Source organism: Xyrauchen texanus, chromosome 6 (genome assembly GCF_025860055.1).
Source record: "Xyrauchen texanus isolate HMW12.3.18 chromosome 6, RBS_HiC_50CHRs, whole genome shotgun sequence".
In the NCBI taxonomy this organism is placed as follows: Eukaryota; Metazoa; Chordata; class Actinopteri; order Cypriniformes; family Catostomidae; genus Xyrauchen; species Xyrauchen texanus.
In genome coordinates, this window is record NC_068281.1 from 26,655,100 (window position 1) to 26,680,031 (window position 24,932).

General features: G+C 38.2%; 3 protein-coding genes across 3 annotated transcripts; 2 read left to right on the forward strand and 1 right to left on the reverse strand.

The window, feature by feature from the left end:
- Positions 1-976: 976 nt before the first annotated feature.
- Positions 977-6,948, forward strand: LOC127645352 (mediator of RNA polymerase II transcription subunit 26-like). Its single transcript, XM_052128942.1, has 3 exons — positions 977-1,290; positions 3,674-3,748; positions 4,047-6,948. The coding sequence occupies exons 1-3, from the start codon at positions 1,219-1,221 to the stop codon at positions 5,679-5,681; spliced, it is 1,782 nt and encodes a 593-aa protein (XP_051984902.1). The 5' UTR covers positions 977-1,218; the 3' UTR covers positions 5,682-6,948.
- A 1,986-nt stretch (positions 6,949-8,934) lies between these two features.
- Positions 8,935-12,778, forward strand: cnn2 (calponin 2). The gene is made up of 7 exons (XM_052128557.1): positions 8,935-9,210; positions 9,908-10,029; positions 10,157-10,223; positions 10,331-10,468; positions 10,605-10,721; positions 10,937-11,083; positions 11,180-12,778. The coding sequence occupies exons 1-7, from the start codon at positions 9,154-9,156 to the stop codon at positions 11,450-11,452; spliced, it is 921 nt and encodes a 306-aa protein (XP_051984517.1). The 5' UTR covers positions 8,935-9,153; the 3' UTR covers positions 11,453-12,778.
- A 2,381-nt stretch (positions 12,779-15,159) lies between these two features.
- Positions 15,160-21,133, reverse strand: LOC127645591 (angiopoietin-related protein 4-like). Its single transcript, XM_052129252.1, has 7 exons — positions 20,594-21,133; positions 19,841-19,951; positions 19,654-19,744; positions 17,383-17,496; positions 17,092-17,187; positions 16,492-16,770; positions 15,160-16,361 (listed from the first exon to the last, which is right to left on the reverse strand). Exons 1-7 carry the CDS (start codon positions 21,098-21,100, stop codon positions 16,177-16,179), a joined length of 1,383 nt encoding a protein of 460 aa, XP_051985212.1. The 5' UTR covers positions 21,101-21,133; the 3' UTR covers positions 15,160-16,176.
- Between the last annotated feature and the right edge of the window lie 3,799 nt (positions 21,134-24,932).

The window sequence follows — 24,932 nt, forward strand, 5'->3', positions numbered from 1 at the left end:
AACAGTGAGTATTTAGATGTTTTCGGATTGGCCCCATTCACTTCCATTGTAAGTGTCTCACTATAACCGTGATTTGGATTTTTTTTAAAGAAAAGGAGGGATGTCCAAATAATTTTTGTGGTAATCAATAATATGCCACACATGCTGTCTGTCAAATGAGCTTATCTTGTATTGAACCAGGAATATTCCTCAATCTCCAAATAATAATAATAAATTATAATTTTGCATAAAGAACAATTAGGACCATTGATATTTTTGCATCTTGACACTATTTTCAGGCATGTTTTGCCCCCCTCAATTCTTATTACTGTAACCTGTCTGGATTCTCATGACCACAACACAGTCATTTTATTACAGTAAAAATGATACTGTTGTACAATAATTTTACATTAAAATGACCACAAATTAAAGGCAGTACTATCATGGCATAAAAATACTTCACAATTTATTTATAAAACAAATGTCAGTTTTCACATTGCGTTAATGAGAATATCTTAATTACCATCATTTTTGTTTTTGCATTGTGGTAATGACAATGGAACCAATGTAACAATGCAAAAACAAAAAATGGTCCTCAAAAACAATGAACAGACTTCATTTTACATATGCAAAAAATAAAAAATAAACAATTGTATTTGCCTCTTCGAATTTTGGAGAAAAATAGGACCAGGACATTTTCAGAATCAGAATCAGCTTTATTGCTTTATAGAATCATTTTCTTGACAGGTTTGGTGAGAATCACCCACTGGCCAAACGCATAAGCAGGATTTCTTATTCCATCACCACTGTAAAAAAATAATATTATACAAATTATCTTTGATAACAGAAATAGGCTGTTGACATAACCTAATAATAACTGCCTGCCTTTGCGTCATCTGTATGTCTGGCTGCACTCTTTATTTGAACCGGCGTAATGACGTCACGCGGCATCGCACGCTCCCACAATGCAGCGCTGCTGGGCTTTTGCTCCAGTGAAGTCCATGAGAACGTTGAGAGCCGAGCGCTCGACGCAATGAGGTGGAGAGTGACGACAACCGTCGAACCTTCATCTCCCAACTGAAAACACAACACACCATTTCTCAAGCCAACAGGCACGTTAGAAACATGTGGTTCCGCCACTTCTCAATCCTCCTGAGAGGCCTGTGATTTCCCGCAATCCATTAAGCCCTTGAAGTCGGAGGATTTTTCCCCCGTCGGCCGATTCACACCGAGTAGGCAATGACAACGGCCTCCGCAACCCCGCATCAGATGAGAGACCGGCTGCTGCAGGCCATCGATAGCCACAGCAATGTGAGTAGCCCGCTCACTTTCCCGCCACCGAGGTCGCTTTCCCCACCATAGACACATTTAAATCCTCATTTCGAGCCGCCGAGTACCGTATTGAGCCCCTTGTTTTATGGCAAAGCTGAAGTTGAGCTCAAGTTAGCCAGCCCGCTAATTGACGAGAGTCAGATTTGCTTTCAGCTCTGTGCTAACTGAACAGCTAGACAGGCACGAGTTAAACCCCAGATTTCAAACATATCCAGTCAGTGATTTTATTAAAGCACCCGTCTAAGTGCAAGATACACCATGTGATCAGACACAGATGACATGCTGTGTAAACCCTGCGTGACATGTTGTCCGTTAGCTATTTGATGTATAGCTTACCTGCTACGTGATTCTGGGGTAGATATAAATAATGTCCTGCTCGATTCTGTCTGCGCTTTATGATGGTTTAATACTGTTCATATAGCTTTTAGTACACATTCGATGTGTTTCCAGCTTGTTAATGGCATCTTGTAGTATAAACAAGCTCGATATGTGTGGCTAGCTGACACAGTGTCACTAGCAGTGAGCTAGCAGATGAATTGGAGCGAATTAGCTTTGAATGTTTGCTTGATTCTGTAGCTGAACTCAGAACACCAGCAGTTTGTACAGATTCAGTCTCTATTGATGCATTGGAATAGCCTTGTAAACCGTAGAAGTAATGTCCATAGTCAGCTAAACTGAGCACACGGACACCGTCAGTGGCTGTATTTCAGTGTGCAGACCTAACTAGATCTCGCTGTTTAGCTGAAAAAGGTGACAGCCACATTGAAAGTTTTCCTAGGGTAACTCTCCAACAGCACTTCCTCCCAGGGAGGAGAAAAGGAATTCAAATGAAGAACGTGAGGAAAATAATCAGTGTAGCGCGGCAAATAAACAAATTTGAAGACAGAGGTGTCATTACAAGACTGTACAGCGTATCCTAACATTAAGTTTCTAGGTTCTGCCATCACTGTCTGAATCGTTTGATAAGTGAACCATTTACCTTTGTTCAGGTTTGCCTAACTTTAAAACTTGAACTTGTATCTGAGTTACTTACTGTTTTGCATTTCATGCAAAATTTGTCCATTGATATCAGGGGTGTAGTTTCCAGGGAGGATGGGGGGAGGTAGCCCTCCCAATAATCAAAACAAACAAGAACCACCCCCCCCCCCCCCAATATTTATACCATGATCAATGGAAACATGTAGATGCTTCACGCTGCAACCCACCCAATATTAAGCCAATTCTACACCCTTGATTTATATCCGTTGTTGGGTGTTTTCATACCCAACATATACCCTGTTGATCAGATCCATTCATAATTTATTGCATTTTTAGCATTCGCTTGGGGTTACATGGCAAGGGTCAGGAGGGTTAGAATGATGCCCTTGAACAGTGTTTCTCAACTGGTGGGTCACGACCCAAAAGTAGGTTGCAGGTCTATTCGGATAGAACAATAATCCGGTAGCGCCCAAGTGATATAGATTATTTAATTATAATATATAATAAAGTGATTTAATGATAAGCTCGCATTCAGCTAAAGGCACTGCACTTTCGTGTGATTGTAACATTACTAGCTCTCTCTCTCAAAACTGATGTGACCCATTTCAATTTTAGTAAGACTTTTCTAGTTTAAAGCATCACAGAGGAAGTCAAGTTGAACCCATCAAACAGGCAGCCCCGACATGCCAAACAGCACTGATGAGGAAAAGAGCAACACTCTGTTATGTGCTAAAAAATAAATAAAATCATTATTTTCAAGGGGGAGAGAAACTGACATCAACAACAAAAATAATGTCACTTGATGCATGTCCTTGCACTTGAAAACCATGAACAAAACTATGCAACATAAAAGGAAATGCGACCCAGGATACATTAAATACAGGTTATGTTTTTACTATAGTAGGTTGCTACTTGACTTCCAGTGTAAAATCTGGATCCCGAAGCAAAACCAGTTGAGAATCACTGACCTAGAGTGCATGGTGGTTAACTCTTCTGTTGTCCATTCAATTAATTGAAAAGCTCATGAACATACTGGTGTTTGTAAGAGACAAAATGTGTTTGATGCCATATTGTTACTGAAACCACACAATCAATGTATCATATTTGACATAGTATTCTATGTATGACAACTGTGAGAGTTAGTAATTTTAGTTGGTGCCTGCCAAATATTATGGCGTTCTTCATATTAGACTTCAGGCCCGTATATCTGCTACTGTAAGATTTGCAGTAATTTTCATGACTTGAGTATGGTCTCAATACATATGACTTCAGTCCACTGAAAATCAGAATGCAGAGTGTTGTATTAAACCTTTTAGTATATGAAAATCACTTGTAATATTGCCTAATATTGAGTTTGTTTGAAATATTTTCTCTTCTTGAACAGATCTGTAACATGGTTGCAGTTCTTGATGTTATTACCAATTTGGAGAAATACCCTATCACCAAAGAAGCACTTGAGGTTGGTATTGATGTTACTGGTCAAAACATTTTTTACTCTTCAATTTTTTTTTGCCTAGAGCTTGAAATACATAGCCACAGTGTTGCATGAATTTGCTATTTAGCTCATTTGAAGTGCAAATACTTTTGTTTGTAAAGGCTGAATAAAATGGTTATATTACCTTTTTTTTTTACCTTGCATTAGTTTTGGTGGCATTGTCAATTTAAATATATGGCATATGATGATGTATGTAATGGACATGTAAACCACAACGTTAATGGAATCTTAGTTGACTTATCTATATTTATTAAAAATGCAGGAAACCCGCTTAGGAAAGCTGATTAATGATGTGAGAAAGAAAACAAAGGATGAAGACCTTGCCAAACGTGCCAAGAAACTCCTGCGGACCTGGCAGAAGCTTATTGATCCTGGACAAAGTGACACTCCAGCTAGAGGAGTGCCAAATGTCCCAGGCTCTGCCAATGGAAGTGCTCACCCCTGCCGGATAGACACACCTCCAGTGGTCCCCCCACCATGCAAGGTTGCTCTAGAGCTCAAAACCAGAAATGACATCCACAACACGTACTCCCCAAAAGCAGAGAAATCTAGCACTCGAAAACGGCGGGGCGATCAAAAGGATAGCCCGCATCTGCCCGCCAAAATTACGAAAACGTCCCTTTATGAGAAAATGTATTCTTCTTCCCCACCATCAAATGGAATTAGGGGGAGCCCTGAGCATCTCTTGGAAAAAGATGATGATGCACCATCTGACAGGATCCGCACAGAGCACCTTGAGAATGACAGGCAAAACAAAATTCCTGTCAATGCTGTGAAGCCTCACCCAAGCTCGCCCGGGATTACCAAACTACCTAGCACTTCTTCCTTACTCAAAGCATCAGTGTTACAGCAGCATGCGAGAATGGATGGTGGGCAGCATCAACCTAAAAGCCCTCGGTACTCCTCGAGTCCACGCAGTGTAACAAACGAGGCCATGGCCAAGAGGTCTTCTGCATATACACCGAAAGGGACTCCGTCGAGTCCATCTCAGAATTCTTCCCAAGTGCCCTCTCCTTTGCCTACATTGCAGCCTTTAAACTCCCCGGCCCAAGTGTGCATTGGTGATGGTCCATCATCTGTTGGGCTTGAAGGCTCAATGCACTTGCACAGATCAACCGAAAGAGTCCCCCAGCCCACACACAGCACTGCAAAACTGGAGCCGCTACCTGACTCCCCGCTCATCTCCCATCAAGCCACACGCGGTTTAGAGGGCACAGAGACCAAAGGTGAGCGAGATGGAGCAATATCTAACTCAGAGGGCAAAAAGAGGAAGAAGTATAGGCCCAGAGACTACAAGGTAAATGTTCTGGGGCAGTCCTTAGAGGACAGAACAAAGCCTGTCCGATTAAAAGAACGTAGATTAACGTTTGACCCGGTGACAGGACAGATTAAGCCCCTCACTCCAAAAGAATCTCACCACGAGGAAGAGTGCCAAGGACCGCTGATTTCAGAGCCCCCAAGAACTGAGATGCCCCAACAAAAAACACCTACATCAGTCCCCAACCCCTTTCAACAGACAAACTGGAAGGAGCTGTCCAGAAATGAAATTATTCAATCTTACCTTAATCTTCAGAGCAATGTTCTCACATCCTCTGGAGCACAGACCCATGGGGCACACTTTTTCATGAATGAATATTTAAAACGAGAGGAACATGATGTTAAAGAGTTCAGAAAAATGCACGTTTTAGTACCTAGCAGCTCTGATGCTGAACTACCCGGGGTGACTCGGGAGGTAAACAATGAGGACCTAATCAGAATACACAAGGAACACTGGCCAGGGGTGAACGGTTGCTATGACACCAAGGGAAACTGGTTTGATTGGACGGAATGCATATCGTTGGATCCTCATGGTGATGAGAGCAAATTGAACATCCTGCCATATGTTTGCCTAGACTGAGAAAAACGAGGTTATGCAGACTTGAGTTGGAAAAGTTTTTAATGTTCCCACTATGTTTAGGGAGACTGAACTGTTAGTTTCTCACCTTGTCGCTCTGTACTAGGTTCCTCTTATAGGTGTAATGAATGAACAGGGGTTGTTCCAAGTTTGCCATGAGAAGGAACCAAGAAGATGTCCTGTATGTAATGTGCTGCTACCAACAAGAATTTGCAAACATGGGTTGTATATAATGGCTCGCAGGGATTTAACTGGGCCAGTTATTGCACAAAGTGTGAATAGGAAGATCAGAGCAAGCAGTGAGCAGTACAGATATTTTTGAAAGCAAGTTGAGAATTTTTTTGGCAGTTACAAAAAAAGCTTTATGTGGCAAAGAATATATTATAAAAGTTTCTTATCATATATGCATCTATTTATTTGACCATTTTCTTTACATTTTTCCTATCAGAAGGTTATTCACTAAGATGTGCAAATATCTTTGAGGCTTTTCTGTTGGCATCACATAATTGTGCCCTTCTTTGTGATGTACGTGTGGCATATAAAAATACCTTTTTCCCACAACGGTTTTACATGTGTGTGCTATTTGCAGTTGATATCGACATTCCATACAGTACCAAACATAATTTCTTGCTTAACATATCTTTCTCAATTTATCTAAGATATGTGATTTTCATATGAGAGAATAAAGCAATCTATTTTTAAAAGTGTTAAATAAAACAATATTTTAAATAAATCTGTTTGCCTAGATAATTGTAAACAAAAAATATTTCAAAAAATATGCTAAATATGTCAAAAAGGAGGAAAAAAAAAGTTTTTTTTGAACGCAAATATTTGAATGCAGATAATGGTCACAGAGGGTGCTAATTTTCATCATACTGTGAGGACAGGAAAGCAGGAAAATGTTAATATGCTGGAAATATACTTGTTACCATTCCTTTAGATATCGTTTGCCTTATTGAATATCATAAAACAATGACTTTGTTATTTGAAAAGCCTTAGTGAATGTATGGCATTTAGACTTTTTTTCAGGTGGTACAGAAGGAAACACCTCTTTTGGCATCTGCCATCTGGTCTTTTTTTGTTCTTTTTTCAAATCGACGCATTGTGCTATAAATGTGTCAATAAATATGCGCATTATCCTGCTTGTCTGTACATAGTTCTTGCAATCCGTGTAAAACTTTGCTAAGCCTTTTTTGTATTTTTATTATAACTTTTCTGTTTTGTGTGAATGTAATTATTCTAGAAGGAAAATAAGCATTTTGAATGAAAGCCCCCCAAATATATATTTATTTAATGCCAATGCAATTGTTTTGAAGACAGACGTCTTGTGAAGGGGTGAAACCAATTTGCTGCCGACTTGCAACACTGTGCTCTGCTACCTTCGTCCTACCAATGTGCCTTTGATGTAAAAAGTTTGGAAAGGCTTTCGCAAGCTTCACTTGGTTTAAAAAGTACAGCATGTTTTCTCAAAACCATGTCAGTTGTTCTAGGGATATGCATGGTTTCTGAAGCAAAGGCCATCCATGAGTTCAACACTTGGTTAGGGTTTTGCAAATATAATTTGCAATTTAAAACTAGAGAGACTACTTTGATCATTTTTATTAGTATATTTGTTCAGTGTTTAACACCACTCATTTGTTAGAAAAATAAAATGATCAAAACTCTTTGCATCATGATACCCTTTCTTCCATCAATTATTCCCTAAATCCACATGATTGTGGTGTTCTTGATTAAATTAAAAAGGTTAATTTGTTTAATTTTTTCTTCTGTAACATTTACAGAAATTGTTAAAACCACGTAATGAATCGCCTATTTGTTTGATTGGTTTGTCATTGAAACCCCCTTCAACTGAACTTGTCAATGCTTGTTACCATGTTTCAAATAGTGGTTGCACTAGACACTTGCTAAAGAAACAGTTAACTCAAAAATGAAAATTCTTTCCATCCCAAATGTGTGTTTTTTTTTTTTATGTAGAACACAAAGATTTTTAGAAGAAAATTGCAGAGGTCCATTCAACACAAGTGAATGGGGACCAGAACTTTGAAGCTCCAAAAGCACAAAGACAACATAAAAGTAATCCATATGACATGTTGTCTGTTAGCTGTTTGATGTATCTACCTGCTACGTGGTTCTGGGGTAGATATAAATAATGTCCTGCTTGATTATTTTATGATATACGCTTTTTAATACTGTTCATATAGCTTTTAGTACACATTTGATGTGTTTCCAGTTTGTTATGAATGGTTAAATCTATGTCTTTGGAAGGAATATAATATAAATTCTCCTTTCTGCACGAAGAATGTGAACCGCCAAAAACAAAAGAAGAGTAAAGTTAAAGGAATAGTTCACCCAGAAATTACAGTTCTCATCATTTAATCACCCACATGCCATCCAAGATTTCAATGACTTCCTTTCTTCTGCAGAACACAATGAAGATTTTTAGAAAAGTATCTCAGGTCTGTAGGTCTATACAATGCAAGTGAATTGTCATCAGACCTATGTAGCTCCAAAAATCACATAAAGGAACAAATGTAATCCATAAGACTCCAGTGTTTAAATTCATATCTTCAGAAGTGATATAATATATAGTATGTGTGTGAGGAACAACTATATTTAAGTCCTTTTTATACTCTAAATCTTCACATTCAGATGGGAAAGTGAACCTAAACAGGCACCACATGTGACTTTCAGATGTAAAAGTTAAAGAGATTTAGTGTAAAAAGGGACTTAAAATTTCTGTTTCACATCTACACTGGTGGCCAAAAGTTTGGAATAATGTACAGATTTTGCTCCTATGGAAATAAATTGGTACATCGATTCACCAATGTGGCATTCAACTGATCACAATCAGGACATTAATAATGTGAAAACTTTCTATTACAATTGAGAAAAAACTGAGTTTTCATGAAAAAATCCTCCATGTGCAGCGTGACAGCTTTGCAGATCCTTTACATTCTAGTTATCAGTTTGTCCAGATTCTCAGGATGTTCGTCACCGAGTGGCATAAAAGTCTGCTTTCATTGATTCCATCCATGTATGACTTGACTTCATTGCATAATTGCGTTCCTCGCTCATTTGAGTTGCTTTCTCAGCATTCCAGATAAATATTTCATGAAAATCAGTGACGTCATTCAGTAGCCTGCGGCTGTATTCTCAAAGGTGACTCATTCCTCAGCTTCCACGTGTCTGGAATACCAGGACGGACACAGGGATACTCTCATGTAAAGGAATTCGGTACTTGAGTGCCATATATGGAGTTTTTGATATCAATCGCGGCCAAGAAAGAAAGAAAGGGGCGGGGTATCGAGCGGCTGTTCTCATTGACAGCCAGATAAATCAGGGAAAGTACCGAATCTACATGTAACAGTAAAGTAGGCAGTTTTATTAACCAATCTAACCGAAGTCATTCCTTCATTTCCCGAAACGCGACTAGCAGCTATTTGTTTTTAGACTTTAGCTGTTTTTGTTGCTGACAATGTCCACATTCAACAGAGGTCCTGCTTACGGGTTTTCAGCGGAAGTGAAAAGCAAGGTATGTTTAATAATTTTCCAAAAATTTAAAAACGGGCGTTAACACAGATTTTATATATTGTATTTGGGATATTGCAGCTATTAATTTGCCAGAGAGTCTACCAGTGTCATTCCGATCAAGCTGAAGTGTTTCATGAAATGTTTAACTAAACTTCCTGTCGTGTTAACATGTAACACACGTGTAACTTTGCGCGCTTAATTTCTTGCATATCGAATTATATGATTATTTCTTAAAATATTACCAAATCTAAGCAAGTGAAACGAGGATATTCGTTGAGCATGTCAAGAAAAAAGTTAAAGTTCTCAAGTAATTCTTGGGGCGTTGCCTCCCGTGCTAAAATATGTAATTGTAATGTGGCCTGAAAACACACACACACCCACGCCGTTTGTGCTTTGCGATAATGCTGTTAGTTCACGTTAATCTTTATGTATTGTGTAGTAACACTTGGTATCGGTTAAGTTAACAGTTCATACAGTAGCCTGATAGATAAATGGCGTCTGATAGGCCTACACTGTCATATATTTTAAGACATTAATGTATTTTATTTACCCACACTCTGTTTGTTTATATAATGTGGAAAATCAAAGAAATAATCTTATGTTGAGCGGATGTTCTAATGGAGGTACAACATGGAGAACTATGATACCATCTTACTTTCTATGTTTATTAACTGCTGTCATATCCATCTTTCCACTAGATTGCACAGAAGTATGACTCCCAAAAAGAGGAAGAATTACGAATTTGGATTGAAGACATTACAGGACGGTCAATTGGAGATGACTTCCAGAAGGGCTTAAAAAATGGTATCATACTGTGCGAGTAAGTTTAGTGTTGTGTTTGCATTTATTGATGTTTATGTATGATTTGTGCCCATCATGCGTCTTTTTAAAAGGCAGTTTTATAATATATGTTTGCTTAAGTGAGACTTCTTGATCTTTCCTTAAAGGCTCATCAACAAACTTCAGCCAGGGTCTGTGAAAAAGATCAACCAATCATCCCAAAATTGGCATCAGGTGAGCTGACCTTTCCCATTACTTGAAAACACAAAACCAAAATCACTTCCAGTATAAGGTTATGATACGTATGATGTTCTCATTTAGCTATTGCTTTTCTGTTGCAGCTGGAGAACCTGACAAACTTCATCAAAGCAATCACCACATATGGTCTCAAACCCCATGATATTTTTGAGGCCAATGATATTTTTGAGAATGGAAATATGACGCAGGTTCAGACCACCCTCTTGGCTCTTGCTGGCATGGTATGCGTTTCACCTCTAAATTATATAATCTCAGAGCAACCACCTAACCTTAGTATTTTTCTTTTCAGCAGTCCCAGTTGGAAATTTTATATGAATCTGGAACTTAAAGATTCTCTTGCATTTACCATGTTTATAGGCTAAAACCAAGGGTAGTCACTCAAGTGTTGACATTGGAGTGAAGTATGCAGAGAAGCAGGAGAGGGCATTTGATGAGGAGAAAATGAAAGCCGGGCAATGTGTTATTGGACTACAGGTATGATCTGTATTGAATGGTGGAGTAACTGTGTACAAGCAAGTTTCTCTCATTACCAAAGATAAAAAATAATCTTACACCATATAAATCAGAATCACAATATAGTACCCATGTTAGTAGGGTGTGAATACAAGTAAATTAGCTTGATGTAAGTACAGCTGGAAAATAAACATGCACCTACCTCATTCGTAACTCCTATGAATGTCTTTCTAAAGATGGGAACAAATAAATGTGCAAGTCAAGCTGGAATGAATGCCTATGGCACCAGAAGGCACCTCTATGATCCCAAGGCACACATTCTCCCACCAATGGACCATTCGACCATCAGCCTTCAAATGGGAACAAACAAGGGTGCAAGCCAAGTAAGTACCAACATCCATGTGGCCTATGTTTTATGATGTATGAGATTTTGTTAATTATTGGTATCTCATTTTTTTTTTTCTCTCTCTCCCTTTCAGGCTGGCATGACAGCGCCAGGTACCCGTCGTGCCATCTACGACCAGAAAAGTGGCACTGACAAGTGTGACAACTCCACCATGTCTCTGCAAATGGGCTACACTCAAGGGGCCAATCAGAGCGGGCAAAACTTCGGGCTAGGCCGCCAAATATACAATGCCAAATACTGCCCCAAAGGTGTGCCAAGTGCGACTGGAGAAGGGGCTGATGCTGGTGGCTACATGGATTACCAAGATGAGGGGTACCAGGGTTACCAGGATGATGGTCAAGATTAGTGAAATGACCTATCACAGGCTCTAAGGCCGAATATGGAGCTAAATGGAAGTTAGCACTTCCTTGCAAACAAGACCCAAAACATGCCATTACACCACAATAAATGTGGTGTCTGTGGAAGATAGTTGCTCTATGAAAGTGACCAATATAGATCATATCAGTATAATGATGTTCTTTTTATAAAACAGTATGCTTTGTCCATTTTAAGATAGAGGCCTAGAAAACATATCACTTAAGTCTTGCATTTATTGATACTTGTATTTTATATGGTTCAAATGACAGTCATTTAATTGCACAATTGCTATAATATTTAGAGTTTCCTTAATTGTCAGTTTAGTTTTTATTTTCTTCAAATTGATGATCCCTTCTAAACACGAGTAGGAAAGGGGGTTACTGCACAGTTATATTCACATTATCTCAAAATGCTGATTTGTTTTTTAATTTTTTTTATTGTATTTCTTTTATAATTTAGTTGTTCTGAAGAGATTTGATATTAAGGATTGACTAGAAAGAGTGTCATAGGAGCCTGGTTCAGTAATTGAATATAGAATATGCTCAGGGGTTCAAAATAATTTTGCTAAGTACTTTTTTCTTTTTGCTCAGTTGAGCATGCAAAGGTGTGTTTTAGCAGTTACAGTTAAAGACTGCATTTTAAAATAATGCTGAGTTCTGGTGAACTTTTACTGGAGTTATGTGGTCCATTATCTTATTTTTATAGCCTATTGCCCCACCGTTATTTAATCTTTTGGTTTTTAAGTTGAAACGAACATATTCCTGAGATGCACTAAAAAGTAAGGTTTTACCTGTCATTTCAGCAGCATTTCTGCTTTTGAGGTCCCAAATATTATACTTCCTCAGTTGATGTGAGGAAATGTGAATGTAGTTTATGTTTTGTAATACAGTTATTGTCTTAGACGTTAAAGTCTCTCATGCAATATGACATGTTTTCAATAGGTCATTTTATCCTCCCTGTTATTTGTCTCTATTAGATACTGTATAACTTTATGAAATATTTCTCTTTATAGAGCCAGATCAGGTTTTTATTTATTTTTTTCATTATATTATTGTGAAAGGATATTGAAGAACAACATTATGAGCCTTGAACATTCCAAATTAGGAATTGGAGTCTTTTTAGGAATTGGACTACTTTTCTCACTCAAAAGTATTTGAATATTTGTATAAATGCCAGACGTGACCTTTTATTAACATTCCATATAACCAGTCAAAAATCTTTTGCTTTTGTACAAGACATGAACATTTTAAAGTCTTCATGGATGGATGTAGGTAGTAAAGAATGTACTTGTAATAAACATTGTGTTATAAAAATACGTATTTTGTATACTGCTTATTTTATTATAACTTCCAAGTAAATACTTTCCATAGCAATGTTGAGCTTTTAATATTTTATGTGTTAAAGGTATCATATTAATCTTACTTTCTGTTTTATTGATAGCCTAATATATGTTTATATTTTGCTATGACTAAAGAGGGTAAACTCTCAGTTTTATTTGTGTGATTTAGGAGGCAGGGGGGAGTGACTGATGTCATTTTACTCGCAGCTGATTGGTTCTGCATCTGTTAGCGATCATCTTACAGCGTAAATTGCTATGGCGATGAACACCACTAAAAGTCGACCAACTTTCATGCTACCTAAAACATGGGGTTGAGGCAAACTAAACTTAAACTTACCTCGCTAGCCACCGAAACTGGCTTCATGGTACAGTCCACTGGAATATTTCTTTAAGGCTTGAACCCAGACAGATAGTCAGGCAATAGCTGTTTTTGTAGATTTCACCAGGTGGCGCTGTTTTAAAATCTCTCCGATTTATTTGTACTGCCCGAGGTTGCGATTTTTATGTTGTTGGCGGCCTAGGCTGTCGTAGGTGCAATTTTTTTTATTTTAAGGGCTTACTTTTGCCTCTTCGCAAACAGGCGTGCTGTGAGCTTGTCAAGATCACTATCTCGAAACGATCATATATTTCCACGCAACTGAAATCCTGCATTCCATGTTGACGTGCTGCTTGCCTTTCCCTCATGTCTCCAAATGATTTATCTTCCAGACTCCTGTAGAAGCAGGTAGACTTCAGTTCAGCTTGTGAAACATCATCAGGGTTCTCCTTAAACAGCAAAAATATCTATAATTTCAACAACAAAAAAATTCAGTTTACCAATGTATCAAAATGTCTCATCCAAAAGTGAAATGTGTTTGCGGTTTATTAGTTTGTTCTATGAGTAGAAAACCATGCCAGGCCATTTTCCATTTTTCTAATTGTTCAGTGACTTTTAGTGAAATGCAAAACAAATATGGAAACCCAATACAAAACAACAAAGGGTGTAATACTGAGGGGTCTTTGGGATTAATGAGGGTTAATGACAGTCAAAGTTGTTATATAACTTTTTTCATAAATGCTTCTGCCCCACTGGCTCTTTACATGTTTTACAATACATTAATGGTACAAATAGAAAGAAATACTATTGAAGCAAGCTTCAGGAAACATAATAGCTAAACATAATGGATGTTATATTATGAAACACAAGTCTTTATGTTTGTGAAATGGCCTGAATTTCTGTTAGTTCTGTAATGGTTGTTATAATAACTCCATATAGGCCTATGTGTGCTGTACATAAAGAAACTATAGAGTATGCAGTGACCTTGCCTCACAACACTAGTTCCGCTTTGTTATATGACATGTGGCTATTTGTATGCTTTGGCAGGATAATGTGCATAATCTGCTTGCCTTTAAGCCTGTGAAGGTCATCAGCATCTATATTTTATTATAAAGACAAGTTTCACGTGTACACCACAATTATTTTCTGTTATATCGTATGATAGGTTATTATAGGTAGAAAATATGACTTTTTCTTTCTGAAGTAAAAAGAGGCTCCACACTTGTTTTTCTCTTAAACCATTCAAACACTTGCCTGTTAATACACTTAATTCATCTGGAAGTTACTGAAAGCACATTAGTGGCGATTTGGCACATTAGGAATTTCCCTTAGGTGTGAAGCATTGAGTGTGACACTCGGAAGCCAATGCATCTTGGTTACTTAAAGTTAAGATAGCAGAATAAGCTGATTCTTATTAAGTAAGGTTCACGTGTAGTTAAGACCACATGGCACTACAACTTTAGGAACATTCAAGGACATAGTTGTCGTTGTTACTTTAGTTCAAACAAAAGAGTCAGAGAATCATCTGTCCTGTGATTTAGGAGTTGGTTTTATAAGTGTTGACTGATAACAAGATCACTCTATCTGGGCAATGCAAATATGGATTTAATGGAGCTTATTTGATATCAGATCCACCCTTGCCATTATAAGTAAAGGAATTGTTCTACCAGCATTTGGAATATAACAAACTTTACACTTTCATGTATATTAAGTATTGAAAAGCAAGAAATAGTACTTATGTAACGCAAAGTGCATGTGTGGCATCTTTTCTCACTGCTGCATGGATGAGTTATGGGTATATTTTGCAGCCAACTGCTAAATTATATTTGTAACTGTATTTCTTGGCTTTGGGGCACTGTGCAAGCTTGAGCACTTTCAAGACATTCCACTATCACCTGACATCTCAACAGTGTTTAAAATGCACTTAAACCCTTAGGTCTGATTAGAACTGTGTACATCTGCTGAATCTTTGTCTTTATACTTGAGACAGAACCTATTTAGTATGCAATAATAGTAAACCATTTTTAAAATCCTGTTCAAAAATATTTGCTGCAAGATGTGAACTTTAATGACAATTTTTATTTTTTTTATAAAATCAATATTTATTGTCCTCTTCATTGAGGCCACATTTTTTATAAAAACAATAAAAAAAATGTATAACTTTTTTGAGAAACATAAATTATAAGCAAAAGAAAAACAATGATTTGTACAACATTTAAATAATATGGGAATCAAAGCATGACCTTTCAATGTTGGCAAGAAAACAGCTGTAATGCTAAATGTATATTTCAGTTATTTACAGAGAAGTGACAACTATAGACATTTAAAGGCAGTCAATGTGACTGAAAAAATAACTCCACAGGAAATCCTCTTTAGATTTCTCAAGTAGTCTCAGATAATTTAAGCTTTTGAAAGATAGCATGTGTTCCAGAAAATAGCTGGCAAATTTGTATACTTGAAATGACCCACAGGCAAAAAATCATTCAAAGTTCTGCAGATCTACTAATTCATGTCTTTGTCTGTGGATGATGCCTTAAGATACACAGTGCCTTTACTATAAGTATTTTCAAAAGAACTGGCTTTTAGCTTATATGGTCCACATTTTAGAGGCAAGAGGTTCTTTTTGTGAGTCTAATTTTCCCCTCAAGCTCTTTTAGCTGTTGGTAGTGCTCGCAATGGTGATAAACCATCAGCTCTTTTTAGCGCCTCCCAACCAGAAATGTCTAAACATGATGCAGATCCTCACAGTGGCCTGCAATTTATAATACATGCTGCTTCTTGCAGAGCTGCAGGCACATTTAGTTATTCCCAATCTCATTAGATAACAGAACAAATTCTTGCTCAGACTGTGATTTTAGTGTCCACCCATCTCACATCTTCATAGATGTTCATACTTCAGACTTCAACGGTCTAACTAACAATCTGAAGATTGGAAGACACTCCTAATAGAGCTTTAGTACTTTTCAGCACCAGTCAGTTATTTTGGCTGGTTATGAATGGCAGGTTCCATTCAATATCATTGGTTAAGGTCTCTTGAGTGATTGGTTCAGAGATGAACCTATGACTTGTTCTCAATATCAGCGGGCGCAATCATCATGGTGGTAGTTTTCAGTGGGTAGTAACGACCACGCCAAGTCTTCCAGAACACTCCTTGTTTTCTCTGGTGCCTTTGCTTTGGTGCAGGGGTTACAAAATACCTGCCGTTCAGGTTAGAGCGACCACAGTTGCTAAACCACCAACCACCTGGAAAGCAAAAAGGAAACATATTAGAACGAGGAAGACACATTTTATGGCCTATGGCCATATACTATAAATATTCCTCAGCCAAAAAAAAAAAAAAATATATATATATATATATAAATAAATATATTACCTGACAGTTGTTTGGCACAGTTGAGGTCATTCTTCTGGTCGTTGTCTTTGTCGCGGGTGGAGAAGGGAACTCCGGATGCTTCAGTGGAGAGAGAGCTCTCCAGGTTCCCGGCTTGCCTCTCCAGAATGTGCAGAGAATAGTTACTCTTCTCACCTTTCAGATGGAATGGGTACGTCATGGTCTGACTCTCATCCCTCCAGTCAGAAAACTGAACCTTGAGGATGTAGTTGCCACCTTTAGACACAGAGTGGATCTTCTCTAAACCAAGCCAGAACTCACCTGAAAGTAACAAGGACATTTTTTTAGAACTGTTATTGAAACTCAAACGTGTTCTTTAAATCTAGGACAGGAGATTTAATCACTCTGTGTAATTAAGCAATTTAAGGGCATTAAGGATCTGGGATTTGTCAGTATTTCCTCTCCAATAAGGATTGATCTGATCCTCTTTTCTTAAACTGGCTACATCCATACATAAGTGGCTAAATCACTTCTTCTTAATCAAAGTGCACTGTGCTGAAGGCAAAGTGTGTCTGTGGTACATGCAAAGTTCGGGCAGTTTCTTGTGTCCTACAATAAACACAAATAACACAGGATTCTTACCATTCAAGCTTCCAAAGCCACTCTCATAGGCCTGCCATAGTTGGTCAAAGTCTACAGATCCATCGTGGCGTCTCTGGATGACTGTCCATCCACCCTCTTTAGACAACAACACAAAGTAAGAGGATTACAGAATGTTCAGGGTCATATGTTGGGGCAGGGGAGGAAATATGCAATGTCTAGCCCATGCTTTACTGACAAAGATGTCATTCTAAATAGTCATGCTTAAAGCATTCCTTTATTGAGAGGGCATCTAAGGGGATGAGTGAAATGGCATTGAGGTGCTCCACTTACCGGGTGTCATTTCACAGAAGACCTCAAACGGCTGCGAGTCAGATGGCTGGATGGCGTAAAGCCCGCTTGAGGTCTCACCCCTTAGAAACAACTCATGACAGTCAGAGGCCACTGCTGAAAGACACAAAAACAACACAAACACATTCACTCATCTACAAATTACTCTTGCGACTAGTATGTGTTTATCTTATTGCAACCAACTTCTTATCTTGAACACAGAACCTTGAATTTCCAAGTACCCAGAAACCCACTTGGAGTTTGTTTTGAATTCCAGGTCAATAGTCCAAATCTTTTGACATGTTGTTCTAAAACAAATACCATCTTTGTCCAAAATAGTGCACATTGACATATTTCTCTCAGCTTGGTCAGATGCTGGTATGTGGCTCACTCAGGTACAAAGTGCAATATGGGCGCTATGCTGTTTACCTCTTTCAGCCAAGTTATCACCTTGCAAACATTTGCCTAACAAAGGCAGTTTCACGTGTGAGGATTGACCTGGCCGGAACAATTGAGGGTGTAAATATGACCTTTCCCCCAGTTCCCAAGCAGAGACTTCCCTCAAAGCAATAGATTACACAGAGTTCTGTAAGCATTCCTCCCTCCCAGCCCCCTCTAGTTCAGCCCTCCACGCATCCTTCACATGCACAGCACCCCTCTGCTGACATTACAATGCATGGACAGCGAGTGATCCAGGAATGCCGTGGCTGCTGCTGCTATTTGAGACTATATACTGCATTGCCCTTGAGGGGCTGTATCAGATGCAAGGCAGATGCCAAAAAATAAATGTGTTTGGCTCCTATGCTGTTTAACCTGATAAAATAGGACACCCTACATTCATGGACAATAATAGTCCTCTGTGTATATCATATATATATACTGTGTATGTTCAGAATTATATGTTCAGTAATGCTGATTAATACAGCAAGATAAAATAGGCTAACTGTATGTGGTTTATGTGTTTTTCAAAAACAGTAAACTAATTAATGGCACAGATTTAAGTCAAATAGGGGCTCAAATCAAACCATATGGCATTAAGTGTCTGGTCTTCTGGCACACTTCTCATTGACTACAAAGGGTGGAAGAAGGGGGGCTGCAGGGGGGTAGACTGACAGATCTAGGGTAAAGGTTACATGTCTTCTAAGTGAAATTACGTGTTTTTCGTAGTGGTCTCCACACGACAGGGAAAGTCTATACAAAGTTCACAGTCCAAAAATACGCACTCCCTACTTTATGGTTTTCACTGGATAAGAGCCAAGAAATCTAATCTAAGATACAGGATATACAAAAAAAAATTGCAACAAATCCTTGTGAGTTTTTGCAACAAAAAGCCAGATTTGCAACAAATCCCTGTGAGTTCCTGCCTTTTTGTGACCCTGAGTTAACACAGTCCGAGACTGCTGAACTCTCACACAATTGGAAGCTGTCCAGGGAAACTGTTTCTTTTAAAGCAATCCTTGGATCCCACTGATGTCAGAAATCACCATGAGAGGCTTTATTATGTTCTTTTGGATGACTGGTCTGTTCCCTCATTCCATGTGTTTTAGTCAGGTTTACCTTTCACCTACTTGGAGACAACCATGATTCTCTGAAATAGGGAGTTTCTTTTAAATCTACCATTTCATCCTTTTAAATCTACCTTTTATTGCAGATTTAAAAGTAGGTAAACTATTCTTAATGTTATTTATTTTTCAATTAGGCACTTCCTATATCCTCTCTCTCTCTGTATGTATGTGTGTATGTATGTATGTATGTATGTGTGTGTGTGTGTGTGTGTGTGTGTTGCATGATCTTTCCCCTAACTGACAATGTTCTACCTTAATTACGTCTCAATAACAGTCATAATAACATAGGTGCAAAACAAGTGGCACAAGTTCGTGCATGCTATTGATACTAATAAAGGGCACCACCTTCCCCTGTGTATTTTTGTCACTACACCAACAATGTTACTGACTTCAAGGCCACCCATATATGCATCCCTTATCATATTTTTTTATGATTAACACATTTCAATTTCAAATCAGAATTCAATCAAATTGAATGGTTTAATGTTTGACGCGCGCGCGCACACGCAGACACACACACACACACACACACACACACACACACACACACACACACACACACACACACACACACATTATAAAGATTACTCAGTTCAGTTTAGTGGAATTTTGAATGAAATTAAAATGTGTAAATCGTAAAAACCTTTAAGTGCAAGATCATACTTTAAAAGTAAATTGAAGGTGTAGTGTAATAAAGAGACCGACTTACCAACAGGTGAGTCTCGCTGTTCAGAGCTCGTGTTCAGATGGATTTCATCCTCCATCCGTTTCAGAGAAGATCGTTCACTTTTCATCTGAATCTAGTGCACATAACATGAAATACTATAGATATGCAGCCACAGAACTAATGTGAATATCACACTGCTTCGTATATTTCTATATGTTCATATATTTACCTGGTTTTGGAGGGTTCGAATGCGAATATTTTGCTTGTCCAGTTTTTCTTGCTGTTGCTTGATGCGTTCAACCAGGTCATCAATGCGCTTATTTTGCGCCTCCAACATCCACTGTAATATAAGATAGTTTACAGTTAGTTTTCTGAGTCTTCCCAACTGACTTTTTCAAACACAAATAGACCGATACGATCATTCTACATCGCCTATTTTCCAGTATAACCGGTCATGTATCATAGTTTCAATCGACAGAGTCTTTCTTCTACACTATTACGTAACAGTCGCGTAAACTCGCGAAGAAACGTCTGCATGAGTATGAAATACTTCGTTTATTCAAGTATTTTCCTGAATCATGTATGAAGGGACCATTCTAAACGGACTTCAAAACAGTCTTCCCATGTGGTCAGTATGTGATTTTTTTCCCTTCTGGGCTGCAAGAATAGCTGCTACCTGCACGTACAGCACGTTTATGAGTTCATGCAACAAAGCGCACTCACCACACGCGTCTGCTGTATCATCGTGTTCATATTTTAGAACTCTACGCTTTTTAAACGTATTTAAATATTCACCTCTTATTTGGATCAGGTTTTAGTATAGGCATTTATACAAATATATGCCAAAACACGACCAACAAACATTAGCATACTTAATTGGTCCAAGTCAGACAGACATGTGTATTGGTAAAATGAATATAAAATGTTTCCATACACTGCAGCTTCACTTAAATGTAATGTTGAAATACGATTTTCCACATACCTGAATGTTCCGTGCATTGCTGTGGCTGCCGTTTCCAGTTTCCTGACCCTCTCCTTGCATCGTGCCATCTACTTTTTCTTCCAGCTTATTCATTCTCTCATGGTCCTTCTGTCTGTCTCTGAGCAGTTCTTCTGTCTGCTCCTGCAGATCCTTGGACATGTTTAGGACCAAAAATTCACGTTCTTCTAGGTTTTGGGCTTTGGCTTTCAGAGCTTCACTGTCTTCATGCAGCCGCTGAGTCAGCTTGCCAAGCTCGGATACGGTGACGTTGAAGACCTTCATCTTGATGATGATGTCTCTCATCTGGCCTTTGGTCTTGTCAACATGCTCCTTAAGACCCTGGCCGAGCTGCAGCAATCCATGTGCAAGCACGTTGACATCATCCCATGCTGCATACTGAACTCTCTTCTCTTTACCAGTGGCAGCCCCTCTCCTCTCCATTGGGAAGCTTGTCCCAGAGCTAGCCAAGACAGTGATGCAAAGCAGATTTGCTAGTGATACCTTCATCTTGCTTGTTATGTGTCTGTGGTTGTCTTGTTGTGGAGACCAGTCAGCTGTCGCAGTATTCATAAGAGCTCAAGCTGTTGAAGGGCTAACTCATTTTTATACTCTCTCAGTGCAGTCTAGGCCGTTCTGATTGGCTGGCTATCTGGGGGGAGTGTGTGAGTCTGCTCAGGTTTCACCCCCCCCCCAACATATTTGCTTATAATGTGGACCATGATGTAAGAATGGACCCGGTTACAAAAAGATAGCCTGTTAATTTCTCGTTTTTTTTTTTAAACGAGAAATTTAATAAGAGTGTAGGTTTAACTACCAAACAGCAATAATGAATATAAAGTAAAATGATTTATCTTTATTAAATTGCCATTTCTGTGCTTAAACAATTTGACTTTTGGTAGTCCATAGCCTGATTGTCATTTATTAGCAGTTTCACTTTTGATTTTTAATCAAAGCCTGACTCTAACAGTCCAACTGTTAAGGTATGGTGTAAATGCTAAATATCTCACAATTCTCAAATTGTTCTCTACTTTAGTGCATCCTTATATTTTCAAATAGATGGGATTAAGAGAACATATGTTATGTCTATAGGAAGATACATTGTTTATTTGCTCTGAATGAACTTCTGGGTTTTCCTGGTGTGAAGTCATTGTGGTACAGAGGCTTTTGTGTGGAGAGACGAGGAGAACGTGCGGTGGCTGAGAGATCGGTCTGAGGTGGTCTGTTTCACTGCGAGCACAGAACAGTGTGAGAATTAGGGGAAAGTTCATGCTCACAGAAAGACAGCATTCAATGGAGATTTCTGAAGACTGGACTTATCACCTCTCAGTATCACACAGGTGATGCCTGAGAATTTGCCTCGCTCATTAAAAGTCTCTGTTTTAGCTATTTTGTCTGGAGTAGTTGTCTGTTCCAGTTGGGAAAAAAATGTAATTACAGGTGTTACAGAGTTTATACTTCAACATTTTAGGTTTTTAGAGAGAGTTGCATGTTTTTACAGTTTGCAGACATGGTCAAAACAGGATTTGAAGTCTTATTTGTATTTGTGTAGCAGGACCTGTCATTTCTGGAATTATATGTCTAATAGAACTGACTTCAGACATGTGTGTCTTTAACATCTAATTGACCTATATATTGGATATTTTACAGAGAGTAATAACTTAATTACTCAAAACTATGCAGAAAACGTCATTAACACACAGAATTAAATGGCTTTAAATGCCTGTATAATTTACATGTGGGTGATAAAACACTTCACACGTATTTCAGGCATAAAGATGAACAGTAAAGGGACAAAGCACTTATAAACTTAAAAAACTCACAGGGTGATACTTCTTTCGAAACAAACAAACAAAACAAAAAAATGAACACTTCAGTTGTTTTAGCTGGTTTACATAATACAATGGAGACCTTTTGGTGGAACACACAGCAAATTAATCCTGTTTCTTGTTAATGTTTTAACATCACTTGTGATATTTTGGCTGGCTGTTTAGTAACTGCCTGCATTAAAACCAAGGAAGACAAAGGTGCTTGCATATTCATGATGATAGCTACAGTTAGAAAGGCAGTGAAGGATATCCTAATCCCGCTATTGTTTATTTAATGATCCACACCTCTTCTTAATGAAGGGTCAGAAGTAGAACGTTTAATTGTCAGTATGGGATCTTAATGTACGCATAATCTACGGGGCACAATTTATGCATTTCTCATCTCTCAAGTCTTTTCAGATGCTGAATAGCCCGAACAGAGTCATTAGCATATGAATGTAAAAGATATTCAGTATCTGGCCTTTCTACGAGTTTTCCAGAAACACTGATGCAACAGTTAGTCATCCACCACAATCCTGCTGCCGGAACCAAAGGAAATAGCTGCATCTCCAACTCTAAAATGGTGTCACTCCCAGCAGGATGACCTTTTACCCACATTCTAAATGCACAACATCTGCATCACAAGAAAGCCAGATTTATGTGTAAAAGGCACTATAGCTGCAAAAGCCAAGATGTCTTGAGGAAATATAAAATAAAATCCTGTTTTTAAACATTTGCAAACTGAATATCTTTCTCCTGAGGAATTTACTTCAATCCAGTGGTTACCAGAAATATTTCTAAGGCCTTATTTTAATTGACAGCACACAAATAATGCCATTGTTAGTTGTCACATGTACAGTTGAATCTTTTGCTTCTTTGGATCTTCCTTATTCTGTTGAGGGTAGTTGACAAGAAATACGTTTGGGAAGTTGCCATGTCCTGCGGTACAATACTCCATTGCTATACACATGCCATGCTCTACCTTCAACTACATTTTAGACAGCATTTTGCTAATATTTTTCACTCATCATTATCAGGGTTCCCAAACTTTTTGACCACCGCATTTCTATGCATTTTCCAGTTGTTTGTGATTACTGGATTTTTAAAAATCAATTTAAAGGGAGTGCCCACAGAGAAATATCAAACCGATAAAATGTTTTAGAGCTGCGCATAACTGCAAAAATGATATTCACTATAGAAATTTACTTTTTAAGATTGTTTCTCATTCCCACTACATTTCCAGACCTGAATATCTTAATTTTTCTGTGGGAACCCTGAATTATGAAGAACCTCATTACCTTCATGGAACTACATGGAATATTTGTCATTTTAAAAAGTATGCACCATTTAAAATGAAATACACTGTAAAAAAAACTGTTTTTACAAAAACAAAAAACTGGCAGCTGTGGTTGCCAGAATAATTATGTAAAACATACAGTAAAAATGTAAACAACTTTACAGAACAGCCTGTACATTTTACAGTTTAAAATGGTTGTAAATTACATGACCACACTGGCACTGTAAAAAAAAAAAAAATTCTGTTAAAGTTACAGTAAAAAAGGCAAGGCAAGGCAAGTTTATTTATATAGCACATTTCATACACAATGGTAATTCAAAGTGCTTTACATAGAAGAGATTAAAATAAGAATAAAAAAATAAGAATAATTGAAACAGTGTAGAAAATAAAATAAAATACAGTACAAACAGTCGGACACACAGTGGCACAGTGCTCATTCAGTAAATGCACAGCTAAACAGATGTGTTTTGACTCTGGATTTGAATGTGACTACTGTAGGAGCACATCTGATCTCTTCTGGAAGCTGGTTCCAGCTGTGGCTGGCATAATAGCTAAAAGCAGACTCTTCTTGCTTAGAGTGAACCCTTGGTATTTCTAGCTGATGTGATCCTAATGATCTGAGTGATCTGTTGGGTTTATATTCAGTGAGCATATCTGCAATATATTGAGGTCCTAGCCCATTGAGTGATTTATATACCAGTAATAATACTTTAAAATCAATCCTAAATGTAACTGGGAGCCAGTGTAAAGACCTGGGGACTGGTGTGATATGTTCATATTTTCTGGTTCTGCTCAGAATCCTGGCAGCAGCGTTCTGTATGAGCTGCAGCTGTCTTATGGTCTTCTTGGGAAGGCCAGTGAGGAGTCCATTACAATAATCCACCCTGCTGGTGATGAAAGCATGCACAAGTTTCTCTAGGTCTTGACTGGAAACAAAGCATCTAATTCTAGCAATATTTTTCAGATGATAGTATGCTGATTTAGTTATTGCTTTGACATGACTACTGAAACTAAGGTCTGACTGTAGAGTCACACCAAGATTCCTGACTTGATTTTTAGTTGTTTGACCCCTAGCGTCAAGGTATGCATTCACCTTGAGAACGTCATCTTTGTTTCCAAACACAATGACTTCAGTTTTGTCTTTGTTTAACTGAAGAAAATTTTGGCACATCCAACTGTTAACTTCATCAATGCATTGGCACAGGGAGTCAATGGGGCTGTAATCGTTAGGTGATAG